This window comes from Drosophila sulfurigaster, chromosome 2R (genome assembly GCF_023558435.1).
Source record: "Drosophila sulfurigaster albostrigata strain 15112-1811.04 chromosome 2R, ASM2355843v2, whole genome shotgun sequence".
In the NCBI taxonomy this organism is placed as follows: Eukaryota; Metazoa; Arthropoda; class Insecta; order Diptera; family Drosophilidae; genus Drosophila; species Drosophila sulfurigaster.
Genome location: NC_084882.1, coordinates 9,282,006 through 9,306,443, shown reverse-complemented (window position 1 = coordinate 9,306,443; position 24,438 = coordinate 9,282,006). Strand labels below are relative to the sequence as shown.

Sequence of the window (24,438 nt, the reverse complement as noted above, 5' to 3'; positions counted from 1 at the left end):
AAAGATTATTTTGTTTTCTCGCCTTAGACTTAATTACAATTTGGTTGTAAGTATAAAGCTGAGTAATAAAAATAATATTTTGTCAGGAAATAACAAGATTGTAAACGTCATTACTACATACATTATATCGTATCAGTAGCTCCTTATCAGTAACACTTTCATCTAGATATGCCAATCAATTTCAAGATCTGACGGCATATCAAGATATTATATATGTAGATCTATCTTACGATGAGTAATATGGTTAATGGTTTTATTAATAGATGTAAACAACTTCTTTGGTATTATCAGAAAATGACATTGCAAATATATGTTAATCATAGTTGGGGCAGATTATAAAGCACGACGGCACGACTCCGCTTATCTCAGTTTACAATTTAGTTGTTTGGTAAATACACTCAGAAATTAAAGGGGAAATGTGGCTTATTCCCAGCGAATTATAAGACGCTAATATAAAACTCATTAAGCAATAACATAGTGTGTCTATCACTTGTATTAGCCACGCTCGTAAAGCCAACGACTTGGCAACACGCTGAAAGATTGAGACCCCGACAAATTGCTAAGATGTAACTCAAACAAGCTGTCTTGTTTCGAGCATTGTTTTCGCATTGATATTCACATCGTGTCACAATAAATGATTTTCCTGCCATCAAGTTATTATCTGTAGTTCCTGCACTCTGCCAATAACTCGACTACAATGAGAGTCGTCGCATCCCCACAAATCCTATGTCGATCGATAATGATGGATCCCTCTGCTACTAGCTTTGCTTGCTTTTGGGATCTCTCGTTGGCTCGTTGCAACGAACTTGCATAAATCTTCATTGAATTTAAATTTGCCTTCCTTTTGGTTTCTTTAACTGACTCAGTCGTGATCCGTGGTCAGAGTTGTACAGGGTCAGAGTGCAGGCCCTCCGGTTTGATGTGCAGTTTGTAAAATGCACAATAAAAGTTACATTTTTGTTGCTGCAAGTCTCGAATTGAGTAGCCATAATCCAGACACAACGTGCCAAATTATGTCGATGACTCTCCTAGGCAATGCAAATTTAATTCAATTCAGCAAATACTCGTACATGAAATGGGAAAGAGGGGGAACTGGCAATGCTGGTGGCCAGTCAGGTTTTTGTGGTCTGCCAACTACTTCATAGATCTTTAATCATTAGCAAACGATTGTTTTGTATTTTGAAATGCTAAACTGTCGCTTTCATTTGGAAGATATGCAAACAGTTGTTGTGGCCATTCCAGATCCATTTGTTAAAGTTGTCATTGAAATTTATATTCATTCTTTTATCTGAAAATATTCCCATTGACATTCCCGCTGAATGATTCGTTGCTTCAATTCGATATTTAGTTAAATTTAAGTTTACTTTCATTCGACATTCAGAATTAATGAAGTGGTATTCTTTAAATTGACTCCATATATATTATTCTTTATTTTTGGCAATCAGAGAAGAGGTGCGTCTTGCCGCTAAGGTGTTGATGAAATACGAGAATTGTTTTCTTGCCAATCAAAAAGGCGGTAAAAATAATGTGAATTTCTTTTTAATTTGATCTAGAGTCAATTGTAATTTATTTACTGCTATACATTTCAAATGCATTTCATTTTAAGTGTATTTTAAGTATTTTTTAGCTGTGCACAGCCTGATTTATGCAACTTTTTGCGCTTGCTTTGCAACTTTCTTCCTTTCTAATTTATTTTAAAGCACCGCCGTTAAGAACCTTCATAAATCAAAGCCTCATTCCCATCACAAATGTTGATCTTGACACTTTTGGGTTTTTATACAGAACACAGGCTTAGATTGAACATTTTTGGGTCTACAGCATAATACACAGAATTGTCGAATGTTTCAGATTTTCGCCGGTGGATAAAAGAATAATAAATTCACGTTCAGCATAAATATATAAAAGAAGGTAGGGCAAAGCCCTGAAGTTTTGGCCTTAGAATTAATTAGATTAATTACTTATTTGCAATTAGCAAACGAAGAAGCAGCCGAAAATTAAACAATAAAATCAACAAATTGCCGATGCCAAAAATGAACTAGAAACCCACTGCGACCTATTACAGCTGAAGAAATGACGGCATGAATGGATGAGTAATTGAAGGCAGCAACTGCAGCAGCAACGACAGCGGCAACGGCAGAGGAAGACGACATCAGTAATAATAAGAGAAGTACATCGAGTACAAAAGCGTTTTTTATTGTTCTCATGCTGGGACTGAGGTCTGAACATGTTGACAGCAGGGGCGACAAACGACTGGCGACTGCTGTGAGTGGGTGCAACATGTCAGTGGCAGATACAGATACAAAGAGTATCTGGCAGATACTCGTACCACTAGAAGCTCGAATACTCACCTCATGGAGGCCATGTGCCTCCAGCCACACCGAAAATCGCACGTTTCTATGCAAATCTTTGTTGCTTTTCAATCATCAACACGGCAACACAGCCAAAGCAGAAGCAGAAGCCACAGCGGCAGCAACAACTTCTTGCTTCTATTATTATTTTTGTTTGGGATGTCTGCTGGGTCGCTTGGATCTTTTTGGGGCCTGTAGGTAATAATTATCGCTTGCATTACGTATTTCGGTTGCTTCTCGCTTTTGTTTACGATGCCAGCGTTGTGCCTTTTTTCGGCTGTGTGGCAATCTAACTAAGCTGCTGCCATAGAAAATGGGTGTTAAAATTAACGGGACTTAAATGGTTTTTCAATTTTACAAAAGCCATCGTTGTCTTCCATTCGATTGCAAGAGCCAAAAAAAAAAACTGAAAAAAAAACAACTAAAATGGTAGAAGCGCCCTCGTTCCATGTACTTTGATGGATAGTTTGGGGTTAAATATAGGTTAGATTATGGCTTCTTAGCTTCTGCAGTGTGCGATGATTTGACACTTTGCAAAACGACCTTTTAAGGTTGTTGCTTAATGCACAGCCTAACAGATATGCAACTGAATGTCTGGTGAATAAACTGATTGAACCAGCGAGTTCATTGCAAATTACCTAATAATTTTCGGGCCAAACTATTCTGGTGTCTTGTGTTAAGTTGATTTCTATCCTTTGGCGAAATCCATCAAAGAAAATGCGGTGTAAGCATTTGCCATTCAATGCCAAATTCTTCTACACAAAGTTCTAACTCGACGTATTTATAATTATAATTATGGTTGAAATGTTCGACAAATCAATAAAGAGAAATATTTCCTTTGTGCTGGCAATATTTCAAACTATGAATCAAGCAATTAATTATAATCGCATGCCATCCATAAATAGCAAGCAAGTGTGTTTCAATCGAGAGCACTCGACTAAAAGTTTCCCTATAAATAACTACACCGAGGTTGAAAGTATAAACAATTCGACACTTTATCATTACAAACTTAAGCAATATCTGATTATTACGAATTTACACAGAACTGTTCAATGTCAACTGTATTAATTATTCTTAAAATCAAGAAGTCAAACGCAATATGAAATGCAGAATCAACCCCGCCATTAAAATCACGTTAGGCATGCACAGCAAGTTCGTTACTGCAGTCTTTCGTTTTCAGCTTTGGGTGATTACCGCCGTCGCTTCTGACAATTACCCGGTGCTTTTATTAGAATCCAATGATGATTCGTTCATGTTCAGCAGGCTGTTAGACAGCGAGACAGTGAGACTGTGAGACAGCCTGACAGCCAGTTCGTTGGTGCTGATGGCTGGAAGTAGATAGCTCCTACTACTGGCAAATTCGTGGGAATATTTGTGTCTACGATTATTTAAGCATTTCCTATACCACAAAGATAATCGAAGGCGCGATGAATGCGCCGTGTAATGCTGCCATCTGCATAGCGTGGATTTAGACCAAGAGCTGCGCAGTTGGAGGCGAGGTTCGCAAAAGGAAGCTGTAGTAGCAAAAGCTATACTCAAGAAGCTCTGAGCAAAACCGAAACCAAAAACCATACTCAAACAATAAGTTATGCAATGGAGGCGCTTGTCAGGGCTCTCTGAGTCGTAGTCACAGTCTAAAATTGCTGCGCCCGTCATCGTCAAGAAGCTAGCAAATCATAATAAAAACTGTCCACTGTCAACTCTTCAGCTGTCATCTCTCTTTGGTCTATTGAGTGGTCCATAAACAGAAACAACTCCAGTCATAAAGTCGTCACTGACAGCGTTTCGAATCAATAATTTGTAATATTATTTGCCCTTACTCCACCAGATGTCAGTTGGCCCTACCAGCGCCTCGACTAATGATATGTCTGTCAGCTTCCCTTTCTCATCATCTATTGAATGCGTCATTGGTGTGTTTTCAAATTATGATCAAGCCATCTAATGTTTTGGTGGTCTATGTCTATACTGTATTCCTCTTCTTCTGAGGTATTTAATATATTAATTTGAATAGATTATAACTATAATATCTTTATAAAGATTTGAACCAATATGATCGGTAATCATTTTTTCTACTCGTTGTTATAAATGAAATACTAACGGATAAACATTTTGTTAATCTTAAAATTGTAGCGGTTTCAAAAGAAATATTGACTAACGTGATCTTGACTTCAAATTTGAAAGCTTAAAATCCATTTATAATATTTCTTCTAGTAAAAAATCAATTTGTATATGAAATAAATTTCTCAATGGTTTTACTTGGTTTTTGTTTTCGAAAATTTATAGCTTAGTATCGTTATGTTATTCATATCGAGACTTATTTGTTATGTTTGTTCTGAGTTTGCGAATTAATTTACAGTTACTTAGTTAACATCGAACATCAGCTTTACAGTCTCTGTTAACTCTACTTTGCAGAGTCTTCAACTCTCTCGCTCTCTATTCCTCGCTCTCTGTTGAAAAACAGCTGATCGCTCGACCGGTTGCAAAGTAAATTGCATTTGTTTCGTTTGCTTTGCTGTTTTGCTTTTGTTTTTGTTTTTGGGTTTGTTGGCTTCGAGGAAGATGTTCGCTCACTCGGGTTGTGGCGAAGATTTGCGGTAGCTTCGGCGACTTGCCGACTGATTTTCTTGCTGTCTTTGCTGAAGTCTCTTTGTGCGTTTTCGCTGGAGAAGAGTGCGAGACTGGGGCCGAGTGGGAGCGCTCAACTACTAAAGTTGGATGCCGCATTTGCCAATTGAAACATTCAAATGTGAATACCGTACGGGTGAAGACGTCTTCTGTTCGGATTGGCTCCTCAGTTTGTAGTTAAATTCACAAAGATTTTAATAATCATTTTTATTGATCATCGGAACTGTTGTGTTTCAAGCAAGAAAACATCAAAGATTGTGCATTTTTTCAAGCAAATAATTTATATTGTGTCCAGGCTTGAAAATATTGTGATTATAAAGATTAAATTGAATTGCAATACACTAAGTTAGCTGACTTTAAAAACTTAGAAATTTACAACATTTTTCTAAACTTCTGAAAACATTTCAAGTGAAACGCGTTAATATTTTATGTTTTTACCAAATCACTTTAAATTTGTCTTTATCAAAATATCATCATCAAAAAAATAATAAATTTATTACTGTTATCCTTTCTTTTCAATATTTTAAAAGGGAACTATATTTGGAGTAACGCAACTTTTGCTTATTTAACCTGTTAATTTTACCTATATTATTTGGTGTTGACATATTACAACATTTTTGTCTATGACTCAAACATTTATTTGATGATTATTACAAATTTAAAGTGATTTCGTTTCCTTCGCATACCGACAATTTAATTGTGATATTTGTGTATTAGACAAGCAAAACCCTATGGAGACATAACCGCGAATAAACAACAAATCAACATTATAACTAATATTTCACAAAGAAACTACGAAAAAGAGCGGAAAACTCTATAATAATAACAAATAAACTCAAACCTCAAAACGCAAAACATATTACTCCACTCACGAAACTGAAAGCAAAACCACTTTGCGAGCACAGGAAGAAGTTGCTGCCGCAGTTGCTGCCACAGAAAAAATATTTGACATTGAGGCTGCTGATGCTGCCGCTTAAAGGTAAGTGAATGCTCTGGGGTCAGGAATCTTCTCAGATGCCCGTTAAACGGCGCTTTAACTTATGGTTGCCGTTCACAAATGAATCTAGTTACAACATGCTTCTGTTTGGCAATTAACAACTCTGAGTTATCACAGTTCAATTGAATTTTATTTAGTTGTTAATTGTCGGTTGACCATGAAAAGTCATCCAAGTATTCTTACAGACGAGTATCATTTTGTCATTAAATTGTTTAATGAAGTTTTGGCCAATATAAAATGCAAATTCATAATTTGTCATTAATGATTTAATAATGATTCAAAGTCATTACAATTAAAAGTCAACGACAGCAGCTTCTTGTTGAATTAATTAACTGGACGCAATTAGCTCAAGTATTAATTGTTTAATTTGTTCTAACAAAATCTGCATAAAATTGTCGTACATCTTGGCAAGTGGCTAAAATGACTAAGAAATCACAATTTCGATTTAATAACAATTTTGCTTGGCATACATTTCAATGTTTTTTTTTCAGTTTTTAATTGTTCAGTTGATTATTTCTTCATATTTCTGCATAGCGCATAAATTTTCATTGCTAAATTGCCAAAAACTCCAGCAGTTGAGCCCAGCTGAGATTTGGCATTGTTATTAAAGCATCTAAGATAATGCACAACAGTTCAAGGATGCACAATTAGCCACTGAGCCAGCAGTAGCCGAAGCTCAGAATAGATGCCTCAGGGCATTTGGGGCGTCAGTCTGTGTGTTTCTAGGCAGCTGCAGTTGCTGGTTAGATAATTTGAATTGCAGTCAACAAAATCACAGCCCAAGCGACAGCAATGCAAAAAAAAACAGAAAGTACTTGTGCAGGAATTAGGAAATGCTGCTTAAATGTCAAGAGTTGCTACAGTTTTTCCAGCCTTGTGGCGCAAATGAACAACAAAAGAAAAGCGTCGTTGCTTAGCCAAGGAAAAGACAAATTTAGGCCAAATGTGTGACTTAACATCTTTCACATCACATACAAGCACAGGCACACTCACACACTCACACACTGCACACCCACACCAAACGAAGGTGTTTAGTTATTTTACTTTATGTGGCAGGGGGGTTAAAGTTGAGCTGAGAGAAAGAAATAAAAAAAACTGGGGGAACAACAAAAACAAAAACACAAAACTAGCTGCTTTAAATGTAAGAAAATGCTGTATACAATATAATTTTGTTGTTGTTGTTGCTGGTGTTGCAGATGGCCAGATAAAAGTTCAAAATGCGAATGTTGTTGGCTTGGTTGGCTCTGGTCTGACTTGGTCGGCTTGAGTCTTGTCTGGTCTGTTTGGGTCTGGCCTGCTCTGCTCATTAACGTTGCCAGCAAAGAAATGGCAAATAAATTTAAAAGTCATTCAAGCAACAATGCCCAAAAGCAGACCCACACTCCCTCTCTCTATCTCTATCTTTGTCTCTGTCTCTGTCTCTGTCTCTGGCTCTTTCTCTGTTTCTGTGAGTAACAACTACAAGTTTGTTGTACTTACTTTTCATTCAAGTGTTGATGCGTTAACTGGTGCTGCGTGCGCATCGCTGAAAAGCCAATGAGCCGCATCTATTTGCTGTACTCGTAGCGAACTCCGATCAAGTAAAAGTAACCTAATGTATCTTTTTCTTTTTGTCTCAGTTTTTTTTTTGTTTTTGTTTTTGCCTAGACATCGAACTAACCTTACGATTGTTGCCAGCTTTTTTAGTGCCCATCTTTAGTGATTAATGAAGTGTAAATAATGTACATGTTTTCAGTGTTTGATGCTGCCACAAGATTTCAACACATTCTAAGCAAGTTGTTGTTGATTTTTTTCTTCTCCCCCTTCCATATATGTATAATGTTGGTGTTATCTCATTGTGTTGTATTCTTAAAGTGCGCAACACGTTTGCTTTGTGCTGTGGTCTAAGCTTAGCTTCATTACAAATTATGAAAACACAAACACACAAACACAATGAAAAACCCAAAGACTTTGACAACGAACTTGCTAGCTGCCGAAAGCAACAAAAAACTGAAAACATCAACAACAACAGAGCATGAAAAAAGATAAACAAAACATCAGCAAGTTTTTGTCATTTGACCAAATGTCAGCTACGCTTAAAGTGTAATAAATAAATCATTTGTCACTTTTTGTTGTGGCTGCTCTTTTTACTCAGTTGCGCCTGCAAATCGAAAGACTTCGGCAACGAACTTGAACTAATCCATGAAAAACATACTTTTCCTATGTGTGAATGTTTATGATTGAACTTTAAGAAGCGCTTACGCTTACTTTGATTAAACATTTCATGGCGGAATTTTAAAACCAAATTAAAGTTTCTCACACAGTTCACGGTGTTGCAAACGAGTGCATCGTAATTTAACTGCATGCGTAAACTGTTGCATTGCATCACGATCTTAAATATGATCATTATGTGCATTTAACAACTAAATGCCAAGTTCTTAAATTACAGCAGGCTGCAATATAACACACACACACACACACACTCACAAGATGCACATTCATCAAGCCACGTGCGCTGCAAATTGCGTAGCCACATCGTAAGTTTAAATGGAACCCGCTTGTTTGCCTGATATAGGGGCAGCAGCATGCAGCTAAATGTCAGACCAAAATACTGACCTCCATGCTCTGACAGGCTACATTTGCGTCATGCCATTTTAGGGCTGCCATTCAATGGCATTTGTTTTGGCCATCTACAAGCTTCAGAGTTTGCCCAGCTTTGATTTATCGGCTTTGTAGTAAATCCAATTGATTATTCGCAATTGGAGCATCTTTCTTTGTTCTTTACAGTCGGATGACTGTCTGCCATATAATATCAACTGCAGTACCCGTCAGCAATAACTCAATGTCAGCTGATCTTAAGCATTCGGGGGGAAAAAACCTATAGCCCGCATAGCGAATTGTTCAAAAATACTATAAATAAAATCGAAAGCGTTATTTTGCATTTTTAATGTTATGCAACATGTGCAAAAAAAAGCAAATGAAATGGGATTTCAAAATTTAATAATCTTAATTATCGAGTTTAATGTGGCAATAATATACGCAGAGAGTGTCTTAGAATCGAATGCGGGCTAGAGAACAAGTTTGACGCATGACATCTTTAAAGTTATCTGATTCGGTTTGGCCAAATGCAAAATGGAATTTACAGTTAATGCTAACCGCATCAGAGTGCGGACGGGCTAAGAACTTGTTTTTAGCAAAACTGACAAACATAAATTCCACAGCTCATCAGGATTTATACCGAGCTGATGACCTCACGCCATCAAAGGATGCGATTTTGTTTATGATTTGTATCACGCAGTTTTGCGATGCCACGGAACAGGTTCTTGGTATTATGATTCATATTAGAATATTTGATGATACTGCTTCATAAAAATGTATGTAATCTCATATGCATATAAATTTATAGCTATGGTAGGTGGCTTCGAAATATGCGACTATTCTTTTGTTAAAAATGTCGTAGAATTTAACATGTTGTTCAGTTTTAGTTTCTTGGCTGGCTACCTTTCAGTTCCGTTTCGGTTTCGTTTCCCAGGCAACTTGAAATTGTCATTGCCAACGAATATTCGCGTACTTGTGTGTAAGAGGAAGCCGTCAATGATTGTCTATTAGACCACTACTTAAGTAGGCATCATATACTCTTACTAGTGCGGCCAATTAGAAACGCCCAGCTCGGAAAGAATCATAAATCAAAAGCACCTATAATTCCGCATTCAATTTAAAGTTTTTAATTTATTTGTGGCTCTTCAGATGCTAGATGCTTGGGTAGGTCATTTTGATTATGTGCTTGAAAGACAATTAAAAGCGCGAAGGCAACAAATGACAAGAGCTCTTAGCAGTCATAATCTGGCCACTTTGATGTTTTCGACAACTTGTTGGCTTTGTCATCATCGCTTGCTTGGCTGCTTACACAGCACAGCCAGCGCTGCAAAGTCAAGTTCGTTGCCTAAGTCTTTTGTTGTTGCTTCTTCATTTTATTAAAGAATTTGGAAAGGGGCACAAGATGGAAGCGCACGTTAAAGGCCAATAAATTATTGTTTTTATTTATGTTAACAGCCTTTCGAATTTTTATATGAATATTGTTATCGTAAAATATTTATTTGAGAAACAACAATAAACTCAACAACAACAAAAAACAATCAAAAAAAAAAAACGATAATAACTTTAAATTAAGGCACATTTACAATTTGACATTCTTGAAGTCAAACTAATTAAGAAATTAATTTCTCATGTAATTTCCGCTTGTCTCACATTTTCCGCTACTAACACACTGAACCCCAGCCATAATAACAATTATAGCAGCACAAACAACAACAATGTGCATTAAAATCATAACAAAATGAATATCAAAAGCCACTTTCGTTTACGTAGCGTGTCCAAAAAAAAAACAGACGAAAAGAAAATACAAAAGAAAACGAAAATAAAAAATAAACAAAAAGTCAGACAACAGCAGCGGCGGCAACAAGAAACAATTACTCCAAACAATAAGCGACTAATTCGCAGCTTCGCCTGATACGTTGGTGGCGTATGAGCAATATATCTATCCACCAGCATCTCCCCGCCTGTGAATGTGTGCATGTGTGTATGTGTAAAGATGAGTGCGAGTAATCATAAAAAGGCCATCATGATGAGGAAAAGTGCGCTGCGCTGATGCTGTATAAATTAAAGAAAAGCAACAAAAGCAAAGAAAATTGTTTGCCATTGTTGTTGGTTAATTAATCAGTAGCATCAGCCGCAGCAGGAGTAAGTAAGAGCCGCAGTTGATTATTTAACCGCGTGACATAAATCTTGAATTTGTTGGTGGGTAAAAAAACACTGACCCACATCTTGTGGGTGGTTCATAAATCAGATATCGAGCAAACAACACAAAAGAAGGAATCGAAATGTGCTCGTAATGTGCAACAGTTGCTACCACTTTTCGGATTGGGGCAATTGGAGACCAGACAAACTGGCGGCAGAACAACATCAGACTCAACAGCAATTACCTATTAATTGTTGTTATTGTTGTTGACGATGTGGTTGTCGTTGTTGTGGTTACTGTTGTTGTTGTGACTGCTGCAATTGTTGGCAGCGTGGTTGGCGCCGCCTTTGGTTGTTCGCTAGTCATAAATTGCGCTGATGTTGTCTGTGTTTGCTTTGCCGGCAATTGCTTCATGCCAATTGAAACTGGCGTTGTTGCTGCGGCTCTTATTTGTTTTCTTTTACTTGTGGCGGGTTTTAAGTTTTCATTCAAAAGCGAACTCGTAATAGAAACAAGTCGAAATATTTCATGGATGTGTTGCATGAGGGTTGTGCGTCAGTAAAATGTATAATAAATTAAATATATTTACTTCTTTAACAACACAATAGATTTCTAATAAAAATTCATTTCAAAACTTCCGATTTAAGTTCTAAGAATTTCGAAAAAGCTTCTAAGCGAAAAGGTCAGCTTTAAAATTAAAATCAACAACAAAAAAGCGGCTAGTTTTTAATAGTTATTTAACTTGTCCGCCAATTAGAAGTTGCAACAAAAAGCAAAACTTGATTTCAGACAAATTTCTCGTTTTGTTTTCATAATTTCCTTTTTATTTATGAATCTTTGTTTTTAGTAATTTGTAATATTATTATCTGTTCCGGAACACTATCTAGTTTTGAATATTTTGAAGATGCTTTGTTGCTTCGCGATTTAAATATAGATTTTCATATACACGCAAAATAATCCATAATAAAACTTTCGTACAGACTAAGCTTGTGTTTTGAAAAACAGGTTCGTTGCTTAAGTCTTTTGTTTGGAGTTCGTTGCTTGAATCATTTGACTTAATTCTTTATTTCAAATGGCTTTTGGTTATATTAAATGATTATGGTCATTTTGCGATAAGTATAATAAATTTATTTTAAATTGAGCAATTTAAAACAGTTATTGATTTATTCGATATGAAATAACTTCAAGATAACATAAATACTAACTAATCTTCGCATTAGTCAGTAGTTGAATGATAGATATTAGTTAGGAAAAATCAAGGCAATTTATAAATAACAAATATAGCTGCGAGATATAATTACAGACTTTAAGCAAACATAAACACAGCGTACGCAATAGAGGTGAGCAAAATAATACTATAGGCTGCGTTTACAACATCATAAAATGGAGCGAGTGTTGATCAGCGTTGCGAGCTCAACTGAAGGAGGCGGGCAATTAGCGCCCTCCAGCGGGCGGTCTTCGCCCGGGGGCAGACCTCGCATGAAATATAGATGCGGTACAGTGACCCAAAAGCGAGAAAAGTCTTAGGCGCTAAGTGCATACGTTTGCTTTACAAATCACCCTACAATTTGTTGGGTCACAACAACCGAACTGAACTGAATTGAGGTCCATTTGCCACTGCGCACGAACGGTGTGTATTATTCGAATGTGGCCGCGCGGTGGGCGCCACAGTGGGCGGTCCAGGTTGGGGGCAAGTGTGAAACAGCAGACAGGCACGCTGGCACGAAGCGTCGAAGTGACTTTTGGCATCTACTTTTTGTGCCCCGCCAGACAGCACACAAATTGCAAATGAGCATAGCGCAAAAACTGCTGCGCTGCGGAAATGCACAAGAATTCTTGTGTAAAAAAACCACAACAACAACTATTAAAAACATACCGTAATCGTATCAAAGGCACAACATACCGAAAAAGCACAAGAATTTGAAATACTTGCCATTGGCCAAACAAAAAAACAATTGCATATGACCTCAAAATCTATTAGCACGTCGAACTCTGGCGGCTATGAAATGCAATGGCAAACGCCGCCCCTTGAGGCAATTTTTTGGTCAATTTTTCGGCTGTTGAAAACATTAATGTCCAAAAACTGTGAAGCTGCCCCGCAGCCACAACACGGGTATCACAGCCAAGCCGTGTCTTCGCTTGAGCATCTGAGCGGCTGTCTGAGCATCTGAATCTGTGGCACGTAGGTCAACGCATCAGCTAACCGCATCAGATGCGCTCCTCTACATTGTCTGGGCGAGTAGTGAGGTCTGTCTGTCTACCTGGCTATCTGACGGCCTTTAGCTACATCTTCACTACAAAAAACATGCACAAAAAATGTGTTTTGTTGTTGCAAAACTTACATGGTTTGTCTGGCGCATATTCACACTACACTTTGTGTGCTTTTGAAGCCGGAAAGAAGTTGCATAGAACAACTAAATGAAACGTTGTATAATTTAAGAACCAATTTAAACGAATTTACAGAATAATCTAGATTGAGGTCTTTGCAAGATGTTTTTTGTTGTCAAATACCTTAATATATATTTGTATAATTTAAACCGCATTTGTAATCATTGAGAATTTAAAAAAGCAATAAAAAATAAATAATTACAAATTTATTAATGCTATACTGTTTGCTTTATTGAAAGTGTTATTCGAGAACAAGTAAGATAAATTTAGCCCAATGTGAGATACCCGTTACCCATTTTCAATAAAAGCAATACAGCTCGTTATTAATTTTAAAGTATACCTAATGAATAATAATAATAATGGTAAAAAGTATACCAATTGTTATACTTGATATATTGGTATATAATATTGAAATATACCGTTGAAAATATACCTTTGAGAACCAGATTGTCAGTTAAAGCAACTAAACGTCGTAAATAATTATTTTTCTTCAATTTTTTTTTTTTGAGGACTTTGCTTTATTTATTGAATCTTCTCTAGATTTTGAGACTAACAATAAGTTTACGAATCTTAACATTAAAATTTAGCTAACAGTGTGTTAAAACTGCATTCCAGGTCGGTCGCTGGGTAGAATCATATAGATTATAGTTATTAATGTTATTGTAGATTATATTGTTGCGAACGTATTGGGTTATGATCGGATAAAAATGTTATAAGTTATTAAAAAAATTTTTGTTTCGGGTCTTAGCTGCTTTGGCTGAAAATTAGTTATGTTTTGACCTCTATGCTATATTATGAATGGAGTACTTCATCGATGTACCAAATATGGCCCATTGATTTGCGTTTATTTAAAATTGCTAGCGGATATCTCAAAGTTGAGCATCCTCGACTGTAGCTTCCTTACTCTGAGATCTATGTGTTGACGGATGTTGTTGGCTGCACGAAACCCAAATTGATGTGACGGGATTCCTTCCTGGAGTTATAATACCCTTCTACCTTATGGGTAGCGGGTATAAAAACCCGTTGCAATCACTTATACGCTTATTGTACAATGTTTTAGGCACTTGCTTATTTTTAGAAAGGTACATTCAACTCGTATCAAAAATATGCACTTATGATGATCATCTCTGTAGCATGTGCACAACTCTGTCAAATAAACATTACGAATTTGTTGTTGGCCCAATCATTTGTTTGATTTCTTTTGCGCATGATTAACCGTATTTGGCATTTTGCCGTTAAAACACAACACAAACACTATGTAAGATGTTAACCTGATTCACAGACCTTACAACATCTACCGTTAAATTGCCGTTGACTATACAAAACATTTATTTATTCACCTTAATTATAATTATACTTAAATTATGTAAATATTAAAGCGCATATCAAGCAAATGATTTACGAGCTCGGGGAAAATTTCGAATACGTATAAAAGGCAAATATGAGTTTTATTCATATTATGTGTGCATCACAATTGTTGAATTTGGAACCAAATTCGAGTTTGATGTTTTAATACGAAATATGATTTTAATTGCTTGAAGCTCGAGTGTTTTATCTTCTTTCGTTGGCCAAAATCCTCTCTAAATGAACAAATAAACATCAACGACCGGCACAATGGCTTCAACTTTCAAAACGGTGGCTGGGAAACAGAGAGCAAGTTGAGTTGTTTCTGCTTTATGCATTTATATAGTCATTTTTCACACAATTAATTTAAAGCGCAGATAGAAGAACATACAAAACTAATATATAATATAACAAAAATAAAAACACTTTCAAGTGTTTAACATTTAAATTTGTTGCCTGTGTTTTTGCAAACTACTGAGTGGCAAAATGTGCGGCGATTGATAATTAATTTATGAAATTAGCATAAATTTATCGATGTGAAAGTGTTAAAACAAAAGACTTAGGCGACGAACTTGAACTTGGTTTTGATATATCGATGCCGTAACTACCATGACTAATCCAGTATATCGTGTTGCGGACAACATTCGATTTCGATTTGGTCTCCCACTATTAGGCAAATGACCAACCATCTCCAATGTCCGCACCTGCATAACGGCGCTCCCATGCTTCAACCGCTATCGAGTTTTCGCCATTTTCGCTGATGTTTATTTATCTTTTTGCATTTTGAAGATGCGGCAATTTTATACAATTTCCACAACAGGAATTGTCAGCGATTCCCAGTCTTCGCCTCTAGCTGCCGTTTCATAATGCATGTTGTATGCTAAAGGTGAAATTTTTGGTGGATTTTTCAATTTTTCCTTGGCACATGCGCTGAGGATGCACAAGTAAAACAACAGCAAATCGAAATGAAAACAATTTATTTTTCTTTGTTTTGCCTACTCGCGTTGTTAGCACTGCTGGCCCACACAAAGACACAAAGTCAGTGCAAAAGGTTCGACTTGGTAACAACAACGTGCGGCGCACGAGATAAAAATGGCAAAACAAATAAATCAAAACTTCAAATAACACGTATACAACGTGCTGCACAGTGCCAAAGTCGAGATAGACCCTCGGCTAAAATATTTGGGTATGCAGTGGTATGCTTCAGTTTCAGTTTCGGTTTCAGTTTCAGTTGCCGTGTGTTGTTATTGTATGCAGCAGTTTCAACACTTTGCCAGACAACAACAGAAAATAGAAAAAAATAAAGCGCGAGGGAAAACAAAACAAATGCTTCCTTCATGTCAGCGCGGCAACCGTAAAGGTTAAGCGGCAACTTGACAAAAAGGTTAAAACGATTTAACAGACATTAGGCAGCGATGTCTGAGCTCAGGCCCCACCGATTCAACGATACATTCGTTGAACACCCGCATTGCGTCCTGGACACAACAATACATGTAAGACTTCTGTGTGTTTCTGTGTGTGTGTGTGTGTGTGCCTGAAGGCGGAACAAATTTTGTGATTGCCGAGACCCTCGCCTAGGAAAATGCAACCTCAGTTTGAAGTCGCAAAGCTGTTGCCGGCTGCAGCGTCTCCTCATTATTATCGTTATTGTGGCTGCTGCAAACACCTGTTGCCTTGGGCCGCGTTGACATTTTTTTTTCGCAGTCGCTGCTGTTGCTTTAGCTAACTGATAATGATTCAGCAGCATCAGCAGTTGCAACTTCCTTATTTGTCATTGTAGTCTTTGATATTTCGATTTGTGTGTTGGTGTTTTGTTTCGTTGCGTTTCGTTTCGTTCGATGCGGTTCGGCTTTTCATTTTTCCATTTCACTTTTGTTAAGAGGCTGCAATGTGTCGGGCATCCATTCATCATAGTGTCTGGACTTTCTGCGAAGATGATTGAAGTGCATTTCTTGTTTTTGCTGCTGGATTTCAATTGTGTAAACTCTTTGCTGACTGCTACCAGAAATTATTAAGTATTACCGAATGACTCTTCAATTGACATAATCAAAGTTAAAAGATCGATTAGCTCCTCAACTGAAAACAAATATTTGCAAAAGGACCATTAGAAGTAATTACTATAAAGGCAGACAGATATAGAACAACACATATTAGAGCTTAGAATAATATGTTTAGAGAGTGCATAATTTAAGTTTTGGATTAAATCCAATAATAAAATTATTTTCATTATACAAATTTCTAATTATGATGAACCTAATAAAGCATCTGTTTTTTAACACTCGTTGATAATTGCCAATTATTTTTCAAACCGAATTAACTCAAAGCCTTGCTAGATAAATGTATAAATTAAAGACAAATCTATTCTTATTTGCTGAAATCGAACGCCAAATCGACCTTCTCAAAAATACTTGTAAATAGAAAAAAATGCTTTGAGTCGATGGGCAGACTAAATTGCAGTCAATTTCAATTTACCGATGCCGTTACGAAAACCTTGACAATGACAAAAATAAACCAACTAAAAAAACAAAAAAACAACCATTCAAGTAATTGCAAATGGAAAAACGTGCACTGGACGAATCTAATCTGAACAATGAAATTAAAAATTAAAGAAGCATTAAGCTGAATGTATCACTTGAACTTTAAATAAATGTACAGCTATTTGTACGAAGTGAATCTTATTTATTATTATTAAATTCTAATGTCAGGTGGCTCGTTGGTTTGGCAAAATTTCTGTATGCTTAGCGTTATTTGATGAAATTAAAAATTAAGTTTGGCTGTGAGAACAAAAAAAAAAGTTGCAATCAAGAACCCAACCAAGGCAATCAGCTAATTTAAATACAAACAACAATTTCAGACAGGCGAAGAATCTACCTAGACAATGGATAAGATTCGCTTTCGCAAAAGAATTGAGTGAAACCACAATCTCAGACGTCATTCTCCCCGTGCCAAACCCCGCCGCCTACTGTGATTGTAGTTAATGTTAAATTGAAATTTATGTGCACATAAAATGTATTTCGATATTTCTGTTCAATTTGCATTGTTATTGAAAATACCATAAACTGCCAGAAGAAACTGGTAAAGTTGATGCTTCCACTTATAAACGAGATCGATATATTGTTGCTGTTTGCTGGTTCTGAAATTACCCAAACCATTGAAAAATGTTTAATTGTATGTAAAAGAGTGTCACTAGGTAAGCCGGTTGTATTGAGTTTGTCTTGGCTCTCTTTCAGTTGATATTGTTTGCAGTTGTGCAAATTAAAACAATTATTTGGAATTATGCAAAGTGCGCAGCAACTGCACCAACACCAACACCAACAGCAGCAGCAGCAGTCGCAGTCGAAGCAGCAGCAACAACAATAGCAACAGATGCATAAATGAGCTGACGGAAGTGACAACGACGACAAAGTGAATGTCTGCAGTGACTAACTGACTGACTAACTTACTGACTGACTTAATGCCTTGCACAGCTGCTTCACTCTTGGTCAGCCCTCCTCCCAGCGCCTGGCTTAATATTATTTCATTTTATCACACATACGCCCTGTGGCTCAGTGTCTATCGCATCTTTATCTGCATGGTTATCTGTCCATCTGAGTCGCTGTCTGTATTTTTTGGTCCGTGGGTGCGCAAATGCATTATGTAATCAATATCGTGTACCCTTTGTCCGTGCAACGCGTACTCTCGCACAATTATCTGTTTTTGTTTATTGTTTTTGGGTTTTGTTTTTTTTTTCGGGGCTCGTATAATTTCTATTATCTAATACTCCAACGTACTCGCGTATGTGATTTTGCTTGTCGCTTGGCTTGGCATCCCACGAGCTTAAGTAATAAATATTCATAATTTTTCTTACAAGCCAAAAATTAATTTCTGCTTTTGTTTATTTCTAGGCATTTCAGTACACAAAATGCGGCATACACAACTCCATTTGCTATGCTGTGGTAAGTTTGTAATGTAATAATTAACTATTAATTGAATAATATATTTAATTAAAAAATACATACAAATCTTTAGTTTCAAGGGTTTAACTTGTAGTTTACATAAGTTATAGGTGTGAAAGGCAATTTATTTTTCGTGTTTTCCTTGAGACAACATAATTTACTTAATTAATTTGTTCAAGAAAAAGGCAAATATTTTAATATGTATTGCTCAATTTGCTGCACACGTCGCACATAAATTGTTATTTTGATTTTTTTTATAAATATATATAAATGCGGCCTCAGTCTACACAAGCGCAGGCATCCTTGACCTTGTCCAGTCATAAGATTCCCACAATACATTTCCACTAACGGCACATTTAAGTCAGGTTGAAAGAGATGCTTGACGCATTCGCACATGCGTGTCAACGACTTGGCGTAGGCAGCAAATGCGCAAAAACTAAACAACAACAACTTAAGAAAAAAGAAACTGGCATAAAATGTGGATTGCGTTAAAATTGTCTTTGTTTAAGCCGACGTTTTTTGTCGTGCTGTGTGGCGTGCGACAAAAAATAAACATAAAAGAGAAGAAAACAAAATCTTGATGACCAGAGATTAAATGTGACTTTTGTTTAAACTTGATGTTAATTAATGGATCAACCCAGCCCCATGTGAATGGCTGGGAAATGCTTAAGAAATGACACGTTGACACGCTGTTGACCCAGACCCAAAAAATATAAAAATAAATAGAAGGGAGATACGAGTATTTACTTAAAAGTTCCAAAAGTCCACAATAAAGGTAAATCTATAAGTATATTGAACAATGCAGATAGTTGAGTAATTGCTGCGAGTCTCAATTAAATTCGGCAAATGTATTCTTGCCCCCCTGCGTGGCGCACGAATTGCTGATGATGCCACACTGCTGCCACATGGCATATGGGTAATGATGCTCAATCGCATCTTCTTTTTATTATTTTTTGGGGCGTTTCAATTTTGCGCGGCGTTGCCAATCAACGTCCGCAAATTATAGGCAATTGTTTAATTATATATAGCAGCAACACCCTCGACAAAGTCGCGTCTTCGCCTTACTGACTCACTGATTCATGGACAATTGAATGATTCACATAATCACGACGATTATGCAGCAAGTGAACCTTGAATCTTGTGGTTATTTTGGCTATTGAATAACTGCTTCTCTTCACTGTGTTTCTTTCTTGCATCTTCTTGTGGTGTGTCGTCTTCATTCCAGCTGCTAGTTAAGTTGTAGTTCATCAGCAACTTTTTTTTTTCTTTCTTTCCCCATCTTCCTCCTCCTCCTCCTCCTCTGGCAAGTCGTACATATAATTGTTTTTATGCTTTAAAATTTAATTATTGCATTTGAGGGCCTGAGGTCAGTTACTCTTGGTCTTAGTCTATGGTAAGCTGCTGCTGCTGATGAGCTAGCTCATCATCACAGTCACAGTCAGAGTCCGAGTCAGAGTCACAGTGACAGTCACACTTTTGCGTAATTCGGCAATGAGTCTACTAAAGTCAAGGTCTAGTCTTGGGATAAACCTCTTGAGCATCGGGAAGTTCATGCTATTAATAATAAATGAAATTAAACACGAAATATTATAAATGAGTTTGAACTGCAATTATGGTAGTTTTAATGGATGTATGTATGTGCTAATCTTACAAAATGCCAAATTATTTGAATTATGCGCTGCACTTAATATATTAAAAATATAATATCATTTTAGGTATTTAATTTTGATATGTAAACGTAAATTTAAAAATTATCTGTAGCCATCTTTGCTAGCATTTAAATTGTATTTTTGATTACCTTTTTTAAAATAACTTGATATTTGCCCGTCACTTTTAACAAGTCTCATTGAACTAAAACCATTAATTCTTTTACAGCACTTCTTCTGCTGGCATATTTCAGCAAAACCAGCGCTGAAACCAAGGTAAGTCTTGAGGCACTTCGTGTCATTTCGCTAGTCCGCTCACCAATCCCCATCCCATTGCAGTATCGCACGCCAGCTCGCATTCTGGCTAAACAGACAGGTGCTACACAGTTCGAGGAGGAACGCTACGAGGCGCACACAAATTGCAACGAGCATAAGCATCATCTAAAGAAGCGCGCCTCCGATGAGGATGTGGACTATGAGGTTTACCAGGGTGTTGTGGGGCGACCGGGCATTGATTTTCCCATCTATCCCCGCATTCCCAAAACGACATTCAGTTGCCGCTCCTATGGAAATGGATACTTTGCCGACATGGAAACCGATTGCCAGGTGAGTGTTGTTTTATTGTTTGTTATAACTTTGAAGACTAAATCTTAACCATATTTGCAGGTGTTCCACATATGCGAGGAGGGTCGCAAGATCTCCTTCCTTTGCCCCAATGGAACTATTTTCCAGCAGAGCGAACTTACCTGCGACTGGTGGTTCAAGGTAAACTGTTTGGGCTCCTCTGGCTACTATGCCGAGAGTGCGGAGATTCTGAACAAACAGCGAGTGCATCGTGTGCGTCCTTCGGTGCCAGTGCAAGGTTTCAACATCGTCGGCGGCGGCTTGAACATCAAGCCTAAGGTCACACCTGTTGCGGGACAAGCACGTGTTGCATCTCGACCTGGCAGCAAATCGGACAGACGCATCGATTCCACAGAGGATCTGCATGCATCTATCGAGAGTGTGGACTTCGATGATGTGTCCGGCGAGAAGCAGCGCAAGGTTCTGCCGAGCATTGACAACAATAGCAATGACCACGAGACGCAGATCACAGCCGAGAGTTCTTCCTTTGTCAGCGGCACCGGCAAGCGACGCATTGGCAGCAGCAGCAGCAGCAACAGTGGCGGTAATGGGAACGGTAATGGAAACGGCAACAATAACAACAGTCCCAATAGCAGTGATGATGCCTCCGTGCTGAAGCCAGCACGCAGTCGCATCGGTTCTTCACAGGAACGTAGTCCGCAGACTCGCTCGGGATTAGGACACAACGAGTCACGGGAACGTGCTCGCAATGGTCAGCGTGGACAGCAGCGTTACAAGGATGTGGACAGCGATGAGCAGCAGCAGCACGGAAACAAGGACAAGAGCAAGGAGAAGCTGTCGGTGCAATCGACACTCAAGGAAAAACCCGAATTCTTCGAGCCACACTCCACACGTCCCGTGCAGCACACAACACCCTACTATGTGCCCAGCAGTTACTCCACAGCACGTCGCCTCGAGCCCAGCAAATCCACGCCTTTCTATACACCCACTGTGCCCAGTGTGTCCAAGTCGAAGAGCACCGAAGGCAAGTTGAACTACATCAAGGGCGGACATTCTGCAACGACGCCCAATCCGAATCGCTTTGGTGTGCCCGCTATCTCAGGACTCTTCCTGGAATCCTCTGTGGCACCGAAGGGCGCAAAGCCCACAGCCAGCGCCAGCGCAAGCGCCAGTGGTAGTCTGGAGATAGACAGCACTTACAGACCGGTGGTCATTGGCATGCGCCATCACTATGATGTCGCCAGCTCTGGCGAGTTTAGGCGTCCCTCGGTGAACCTCAACTCGAATGCTGACTTACTGCCAAAGAAGCCAAACCTTCGGGATTACTTGCCCACTACACCGCCATCCACAGCCACCAGTGGTGGACCCACGTATCTGCCCAAAATTGGCGCTGCACCTCGTTTAAATGCCGCAGCCGCTGGCGGAGAATCGCTGCTCTTCGCTCCCAGTCCTGTCGAAGAGGATTCGGTGTATCGCAATGTGCAGGACATGTTGAAGACCGTTAATTTGTTAAAGGATAAGTTCGAGGATGTAGAACTGAACGCTGCGCCAGCGACGTCAGCACGCGCTGGTCTCGAGATTCCGCCATCCTCTGGTCCCGATGCACTTGTCTCGCTAGCCAAATACTTTGCCCAGGAACAAAACGAGTCCGGAAATGCGCTGGTGAAGCCAGAGAAGAATGCTGGACACACAAAGATCTCGGTGAAGGCGCCACCACCCATTCTACCCACAGCCAAACCCTCCGACACCACAGCCACCCTGACCACATCCGAGCTGCCGCCTGGCATCAGCGAGCAGGCCGATGATATCAAGCAGAGTCTGCTGAGTCCCAAGACAATGCAACAGTACAGCACACTCTTTGGCCTCAAGGAGGCCAAGGGACGAGGACAGTCTGAGGGCGACGCAGACATCAGCACGGGATTGCTCTCAGCTCAGCTGAACGAGACCAAGTTACCAGCGAAGGCAAACGAGTATCAACCTTTCCCACAAATTGGTACCACTGGCTCAACCATTGGCGCATTGGCTGAGAAACCAGAGTCGCGTAAAATTGCACAGGTCTTCTCGAATGCTTTGAGCAGCTATCTGGAGAATCCCACCAGCTTCCGTGCGGAGCTGGCGCGTGCTCGGCCAACCGAGCCGCCAAACTTTACGCCAGTGACCACAACGGATTCCTCGTTGTTCAGCGACGGCACTGCAAAGTATTATTTGCCCACGAAATCCTTGCCGGAAGCGACGACACCACAAAGCATTGCACTAGAGATAAATCACAAATTTGATTCGACCCCTGCGCCAGATTACTCCACGACCACCGAGCTGTACGAGTTGAGCACGAGTCGAGACAAGGATTCGGAGTTGGAGCTGTCCGCTGAACTGTCGCCGCCTAGCCCCGACTCTGGTGAAGGTGATGAATTCCTGCAGCAACAGCAGACCCAGTCGTTTGTCAAGTCACGCAATGATCTGCTGAAGGACGCCAGACCGCAGAAGCTGATTACTACACACAAGCCCACAGAGCATCCATGGGCACTGAAATCGCAGACGGACTTCCTGGATCCACTGACCATCAACGATGCACTGATGAAGGAACAGCGAGTGAGTACAACGACGGCGTCACCTTTCACCTATCTGCCTAAGCTGCAGGTTGCCACAACCACGCCCTCGCCTTCGCGCTATGAATGGGACGACATTTTCAGGAGCTACGACATTCCTCGCGATGCTTTGCCTTCCAGCAGTGGACTGCAGCGCATTGCAAACAAGCTGTTTGGCGGTCTCAACGAGCAGGAGGCATTGCATCTCCGCAATGTGATGGCCAAGGCGGAGCACGATCGCCAAGTGCTCAGTCTGCTGTTGCTGCTGATCCAGACCTGCGACGATCACAATGGCAAGGCATTGGAGCGTTCTCGCAAGCATCTGTTGAACGCACTGATTGACATCGACAGCAAGATACCCAGCAAGAAGCTGGAGACGACAACGCTGCGAGTGCCAGTGACCACATTCAGACGCGGTGGAAGTGCTGATTATTATACGAGCACCACGCCTGGCTACACGTCAACCACAGAGCTGCCAGTGTCGACTAGCACGACATCGCCGGGCAGCTACGAGGAGACCACCAAGTTTGAGATTCGTGTCGAAGATGTGGACGATGCCGATTCGGCGGCGACGACCGCAGCGACGCCGGCGCATCCCGAGGTGAACTCGGATCGTCGCGCTTTGGAGCTGCTCAAGTCATTATATTCGCTGGCATCGAAGTTCAGCAGCAGGCGATAGGGTTGCCAATGCCAACGGTTCCCAATTCCTAATGACGGCGCTTGGATTGGACAGGATTGCCAGCGCTTCGCAGATGGAGATGGAAGCGTGTGTGTATGTGTGTGTGCTTAACTTTTAGTCAACTACGCTCTATTCCCCTCGTCCTGTCTTAGCCCGAAACTGACCAATTTTAGTTTAAATTCGTAATCGAAAAACACAAAAACAAAAAATCTTTTTAATTAACTTTTTGAAAATCGTATTCCTTCTTCTTGTTAATTAATTTTGATGGGTTAGCCAATGCAATTTTCGCAATTAGTTTGTAAATATGAAAAAGAGTTCGAAACGAAAATACTCGGAAGAGCCCCCGAAATACGCCCCCAACTGTTGGTAGGAATAAACAAAATAAATACTCTTACAGTTCCATCAGTATCGTCGAGATGTATTAAATTAGTTTCTTTAGATGTAACTACAAATACGTGAGTAATTTGACCCAGAACTTTAAATAATCCAAAACATGCACATACTGTATGTATGAGCATGTCTTAATGCCTTGCTATTTTTGTAAATATTTATTTAACGTTAATAAAGTACATATAACAAATAAATACTT

At 39.2% G+C, this 24,438-nt stretch overlaps 1 protein-coding gene across 3 annotated transcripts; it reads left to right on the top strand.

Moving 5' to 3' along the window:
* Positions 1-4,949: 4,949 nt before the first annotated feature.
* Positions 4,950-24,438, top strand: LOC133837643 (uncharacterized). 3 transcript variants are annotated; one of them, XM_062268480.1, is made up of 6 exons: positions 4,950-5,142; positions 5,691-5,952; positions 18,304-18,354; positions 20,230-20,276; positions 20,340-20,606; positions 20,667-24,438. In XM_062268480.1, the coding sequence occupies exons 2-6, from the start codon at positions 5,937-5,939 to the stop codon at positions 23,847-23,849; spliced, it is 3,564 nt and encodes a 1,187-aa protein (XP_062124464.1). In that variant the 5' UTR covers positions 4,950-5,142; positions 5,691-5,936; the 3' UTR covers positions 23,850-24,438. The 3 variants fall into 3 exon arrangements, with proteins under 3 accessions (XP_062124464.1, XP_062124463.1, XP_062124465.1); XM_062268479.1 differs by having other exon boundaries at positions 4,950-5,146; XM_062268481.1 differs by having other exon boundaries at positions 4,950-5,149.